The sequence below is a fragment of the Mustelus asterias genome, chromosome 2, assembly GCF_964213995.1.
Source record: "Mustelus asterias chromosome 2, sMusAst1.hap1.1, whole genome shotgun sequence".
Taxonomy (NCBI): Eukaryota; Metazoa; Chordata; class Chondrichthyes; order Carcharhiniformes; family Triakidae; genus Mustelus; species Mustelus asterias.
Window position 1 is genome coordinate 126,285,428 of NC_135802.1, and position 6,961 is coordinate 126,292,388.

The 6,961-nt window shown below is 41.3% G+C and overlaps 1 protein-coding gene across 1 annotated transcript in view; it reads right to left on the minus strand.

Moving 5' to 3' along the window:
• The window catches only part of tmem170b (transmembrane protein 170B), a 57,435-nt gene extending 52,381 nt beyond the window's left edge, over positions 1-5,054 (minus strand). The window contains exon 1 of the mRNA XM_078241077.1: positions 4,776-5,054. Coding sequence (XP_078097203.1) covers positions 4,776-4,917 — 142 coding nt within the window. The 5' untranslated portion in view covers positions 4,918-5,054. The remainder of the gene's footprint in view (positions 1-4,775) is intronic.
• Between the last annotated feature and the right edge of the window lie 1,907 nt (positions 5,055-6,961).

Below are 6,961 nucleotides of genomic sequence, written 5' to 3' on the forward strand. Positions count from 1 at the left end.
ACTATCTGGATGGGTGCAAAATCAACCTTAGTTGATTAACTATATTACATTTTTTTTAATTTTAATGAAACTCATTTTAGCTATTTACAAAAAAAAGCAAAAAGAAAGTAGTTAAGCCATGATCAAGTCTCTCAACTTGTCTCTGACACAAATTCTAATCACAACTAAAAAGGAACCCATTATGTTTTTTTTTGGCTCCATGACCATTTTATTGGATGATGCCTTGGAAAAGCATGCCAATGCATTTCACGATGTTAAAAAGTACTATTTAAATGCAAGTTGGAGATTTAAATTCAGTCTATACAAGATGGGCAATCTCGGAGATGAGTGGCCCTCTGCTTCAGGGGGCCGCAAGATTGAAATTGGCATGTTCAGTAATTATAGTCTCACGAATAATATTGAATACATGTCAAGTATTTCATAACAAGTTATAGAAAATGCTTAATCATATATTTATAAAGCTGTCATTAACCTTAAATGGTAAATAAGAGAAATATCTGCACCTTAATTGGATGCAGTGGGAGCACATGTGTGCAATCAGCATGAACCTCACCACATGTGCCCTTGCTTTATGTGCACATCACTTTAGTCATACCTGCAGGGAAAATAAACTACACCTGATGGAAACTAGTGAAATCTGGTAATGCTGTGCATGGCAACTAAATGCCTCGTGGGCTGCACTCAGAACTCTGATGGGCCACATGTGGTCCCTGGGCTGTAGGTTGCCCACCACTAGCCTATAATCTATACCAGCTTGACAGCAAAATGTTCTTCGGAGAATACAACAGTGAATTACAGATCTTTAGTTCTCGTAATACCAAATAATCCACTATATGGCATGTTACAAAGAAATATTAAAATTTAGTCACATTCCAGTGACTAAAATAAATGCAGCTTCTCAAATGGCTGAAAATTTGCACCACTGTACATGATAAATTGCAACTCATTAAGTGAAGCCAACCTGTCTAGAAAACACAATGACATTTACCTTGAAGGAGTGTCAATGGGATCATGTCCTAACCCATTCACAGAATGTCCTAACAATCACCTGGGTAGGGACTACGCATTAGATGCAATTATCTCATACAATGAGCTCTGGCTAAGGAAAGAGTCTGCCCAACAATAATCCAATAAAGTTGAAGCCATCCACCTGGAATACACTACGTATGACCATATTTCATAGAAACCCTACAGTGCAGAAAGAGGCCATTCGGCCCATCGAGTCTGCACCGACCACGATCCCACCCAGGCCCTATCCCCATATCCCTACATATTTACCCGCTAATCCCTCTAACCTACGCATCCCGGGACACCAAGGGGCAATTTAGCATGGCCAATTAACCTAATCCGCACATCTTTGGACTCCCTGGTCAGTTGTACGGAGAATCGAAAGATCGTGAATGTAGCCCAATCGATCACGCAAACCAGCCTCCCATCCATTGACTCTGTCTACACTTTCCACTGCCTCGGCAAAGCAGCCAGATTAATTAAGGACCCTATGCACCCCAGACATTCTCTCGTCCACCTTCTTCCGTCAGGAAAAAGATACAAAAGTCTGGAGGTCACGTACCGACTGGTTCAAGAACAGTTTCTTCCCTGCTGCCATCAGAGTTCTGAATGGACCTACCTCGCACCAGTTGATCTTTCTCGACATCCTAGCTATGACTGTAACACTACATTCTGCACTCTCTCCTTGCCTTCTTTATGTATCGTATGCTTTGTCTGTATAGCACGCAAGAAACAATACTTTTCACTGTATACTAATACATGTGACAATAATAAATCAAATCATGTGACAAGCCAACTCCAGTTCAGTTGGATACAAGATCATGTGATAAACAAGCCAACTCTTTTTGTATTGAAGAAATTGTTTTCTGCAGACCAAATACAGAAGCAGGAAAAATGCCATAGTGGCAAGGACCCATGTGGGCCTCATTCTCCCCATCCACCTATCTTGCAAACCCAAACCTTGCCTGCAATTTGACTGTGTGTTGCAGACAGATTAACTCAACCCAGCAGCTGCTGTCTCAGAAGAAGATAAATTGTCCGAATACATCTTTTGCCAGCAAAAGCACTCAAGCTCAGTCCAGATCCACCTCATCAACCTGTGAAAACCACATCACTTTAGTCTTTATTCAACTTTAAAATTATTTAATCTTCCCACCGTGTAAATTTTTTTTATATGTATGGACCTGAGAACGAGCACATTTTTATTATTTCTTTTAGACTGGATTTCCTCCCCCCCCCCCCCCGTTTATGTCCCTTACACACACAGCGTTTATGTCCCTTACACACACAGTGTTTATGTCCCTTACACACACAGCGTTTATGTCCCTTACACACACAGCGTTTATGTCCCTTACACACACAGCGTTTATGTCCCTTACACACACAGCGTTTATGTCCCTTACACACACAGCGTTTATGTCCCTTACACACACAGCGTTTATGTCCCTTACACACACAGCGTTTATGTCCCTTACACACACAGCAAATGAACAGTTTAACACTCATTGAATTGGTAAACATATACTTTGAAATCAAACTAGGGAAAGAGGTGAGCCATTCAACCCCTCTTCACCTGATAGCATTACTTGTTACAATCTCAAAGGGACTGTTGCCATTTGAAAAGGGGAGCTGGGGAAACTATCAAAGCCAACAAAACACTCTTGCTTTTGATGACCTAATCGAACGAGATATCGTCACTGGGACTGTGAACAGCTTTATTGTACATGGCAAAGCACAATGCTGTGATGGTCCTTTCAAGCCATTGTGTGGAAACAAAACAACTTGCAATTCATCAAATGAAATCCTGCAAGATAAAGCTGGTGCAGGCCAGTATTACAACTGGGATTAAGCTGCTTTAAACAACCAGGATTCCACTGTATCTTTTCATCAGTTAAAAAAAACTATTTAGTTCAACCCCTCCCCCACAATGAAACAGTTGTGTGTTTTTGCCAACGTTTATTCTATTTATAATATTGAAGGTGCAGTAAAATAAATCTCTATGATTACTTCTGGCCTAACCACATGGGACATAACCAGAGACTAAATACAGCATGCTCATACACAACATAAATAATAAAAAGATGGTGGAATAAATTCTGCAATACTTTACAAAGATCCCAAAATGCATTGCTGCTTAGATAATAAGACTCGAATCTCTTTATTTTGTAAGGAATTCTCAATCTTGAAAGCTTGTACGATATATTTAATTTAATAAAACATCCCAAGGTGCTTCACAGGAATGTTATCAAACAAAGGTTTACAGTCACAGAAGGGGACATATTAAGATAGGTGATAGCTAAATCTTAGAGGAAGAGATATTTGAAGGGAGAGAGAGAGAAAAAAAAGGAGATGCTCAAGTTGGGAATTCTGGAGCTTACAACCCAGGCTACTTAAGGCATGGCTGCCAATGGTGTCACTTGCATATCATACACCAAGTTGTACATTGCTCTATTAGGTGTTCGCCAATAAAAATTGTTGTCTAACCACAGATGTTTCACCACATACTCAAAATTTAGTGGAATGTACAATGTATGTCTTCACAATACAGGAAAATGTACTTCACCTGCATATTAACATAAACTTCCATTACCAACCAGTAATGAAGGAATTAAAACTCTCAAAATGATCAAGAACACCCTGCTTTTTATTTATGTTTTTCTCAACAAAATAGTTTGAGTGCACATGTATATACCATATAAATAAGTAGAGATCACATGCACAATGAAGGTGTCTATTGCTCATTTTTTATTTATCATAAATAGCCACATCTGGATTCCCATTTAGCCACGTGAATGGAGTGTATGAATGGACAACAGATTCGATTCTACCAATGCAACACAGCCTAACACAGTTCAAAGTAAACGTACAATTAAAATTTTGAATTTGTTGGACACAATAGAAATAATTGCTCCTCAGGTCTTGAGTAGATCTACCACTTGGTCGAGCCCATTTCATAAGCACTTTGCATAGTACAAGTGATTGTTAAATGGCATTTGATTATAGTAGTCAATCTTGCATGTGATACTGTCATTTGCCAGGGACAAAGAACAATCCCACTGGCAGATTGGCGGCTTGATATATAATTCATGTTGCAGTGTCTTATTTCCTTACCCTTTACTCTGTGGATAATGTAATTAACTCTTTATTCAGTATTGCTCAACACATTACCATTTTTTATACGGGAAGGGGGAAAAAGTTATATTGAAAAAAAAATTCTGTCCCTGCCCTCCATTTAATGTGGTAGTGTGTAGACCAACAAGGATCATTTTCCCCAACTGATCTGAACATCTTCAAAAAAATATATGGATTTTAATCAGGTTAATTCCCAACAAAAAAAAAATTCTGCCTACTTAATCGGCAATATTGGTTTTAATGCATCAGAAGGGTTGTTTCTCCTCTGGGTTTTATCCACTGCGGCCCTAAGCTTTCCAAGTCACAACTGGAAACAATTGTTACATCCAATAGCTACATATTTGTAACCTAGAGAGAGAGAGAGCTGGTAGCTCCCCTGGCTGTGCTGTAACTCTTGCTGCTTTCAATGAGCCAGGTATTGAGGAGACTGGCCAGCCTTCCCCTCACTGCTCTGGATTTCATTCCAGTCTTCCCCATGCCTTCACTTGAATTCGCGGCCTGGAGCTGGAGCAAGCTCAGCAATCCCACCGCCCCGCTCTGCAGCCGCGGCAATCACTTCACTTCACTTCAGTATCCTTGTCTGCCCCCCCCCCCCCCCTTCCCATAGCCCAGGAGCAGCTTCCCCGTGCCTTTACCTGTGAAGTGCCGCAGGGTACCGTGTGCCCACAGGCTCAGGACTTGCTGCACCGTAAGGTTGATGGAATAGTCGCCGGCGGCCATGGCTGAACGGCCCGCTCGTTGCTGCTGGGGAACGTTTTTACTCGAGGCGGCCGGCATTGGGATGCAGGGTATGGGGGAGAGACCAGCACTGCTGCCGCGGCGCCCAGCCAGCACTGAGGCGAGGCGGTGGACAGCACGGATGGAGGAGGCAGCACCCTTGCACGCTGGCAGCTTTATGTCAGCCAGCGTCGCGAAATGGGCGCTGAAGGCATTGCAGTGTCACATCAGACGGCCTGTTCGAGGTAACTCCCTATTCCTCAAACAGCAAAGATACGCCTTTAAGAGAGAGCTAAGACTTAAAGAGGGTTTGCAATCTCACCCAGCAAAAATACCGGACCGCCACTTTCACAAGCCCTTATAGTCCATCGCTTTTTAAACGGGACTTTGAAAAAATACAGGGTAAAATATTAGAATATGTGAAATGAGAAAACCTGTTCAATATACTTTATCAGGCAGTGCAATCAATATCCTCTTAGAAAGGTAGGAAAATACAGAACCATAGACAAAAAGACACCCTGGAACCCATCTGTCTATTCCTTAAACAATCACCTGTCACAATCATCTCTAATCCTGCCTTACTCCTCCATAGCCTGTTTGGGAAGACCATTCCTCATCACTCTTATGGAGTTAAATTTAGACTCTCTGTACACCTTCCATTTTCTTAGCTTCAACTTATCTCCCCTAGTCAGTCTCAGCAATCTCAAGCCAACTATCAGGGTTCAATTTTTCCACTTTGTTAAGGATTTTGAATGTTACTTCCCCTAACATTTCTATTCTCCAGATAAATAATTCCAGGCACTTTAACCTCTCCGCACAGTTCAAATATGTCAGTAAGACAGCAGCTCAGTTGTCCTTTCCAGCCTGGATATCTTTTGCTGTCTCACAACAACCAGAATTTCACAACTGATGTGACCAGCTAATTTTCAGTCCTTTCCCAAGGTACTTCTAATTGTCCAAACATGCTATGCTATTACTTCAATAAGACAACGTCATAAATCCCCATCCTCTGTTGTGTCCTGCAGCAAATATCTATTTAGTTTTTAATTCTTCCTCCCTTCCCCATGTGATTAATACTGAAAACTGTAATTTTCCACTCACCCTTTACAAGTTAGATCATCACAGACCACTGGTTTAACTCTGTCCTAATTTCTCTGACCCCATAATGCACAAGAGACTTTCAATGAATTGTCTTCAATTTGAGGAGTCTGTCACTAATCATAGAATCGTAGAATCTATACAGTGCAGAAGGAGGCCTTTCGGCCCATTGAGTCTGAATGACCATTATCCCACCCAGGCCCTATTTCCGTAACCCCACATATTTACCCTGCTAATCCACTGACAGTAGGGTCAATTTAGCATGGCCAATCAACCTAACCTGCACATCTTTGGACTGTGGGAGGAAACCGGGGTACCCGGAGGAACCCCACACACACACAGGGAGAATGTGCAAATTCCACACAGACAGTAACCTGAGGCCAGAGTTGAATCCTGGTCCCTGCCGCTGTGAGGCAGCAGTGCTAACCATTGTGCCACCTTGCTGCCCCTAATGTAAAACTAAATGCTGAGATTAAGCTTTGTAACAAAATCATTATTTTCCTTCTTTGGTAGTTATTGTTCATATTCTCCAGTATGTTACACCTTGTTAAATTACCTGTTTCTTTAAGTTAACATCTTCCTTAAGCGTAGAGTCAAGTTCATCGAGGCATTTTGCTTTCTGCTGCTGTTCTGAGTTCCACATTGATCAGTAAGTGAGGCTCATTTCTAACATGTTTATTTCTTAGCATGAAACATGGAACAAACTCTGCCTACACATATCAACAATAGGGACATTCATCAGTAATATTCTTACTTTCTAAAGATGGATTGCTAAGAATAATTCCGCATTTCCACTTTCAAATAACTTAATTAAGTGTTAATAACTGCAGAATTTTCCATGTTGGCTATGTGTTGGTTTGGACGAGAAAAGCAGAGAGTAGCTCACTGGTGGCATGCTATCTCGTCATATTTTCAGACACTCAGGGAAAAAAAATATTTGCACAGGTTTCACGACACACCTCATTCACATGCATGTTGACTCTCATTCATCTGCTCTGGTATCACT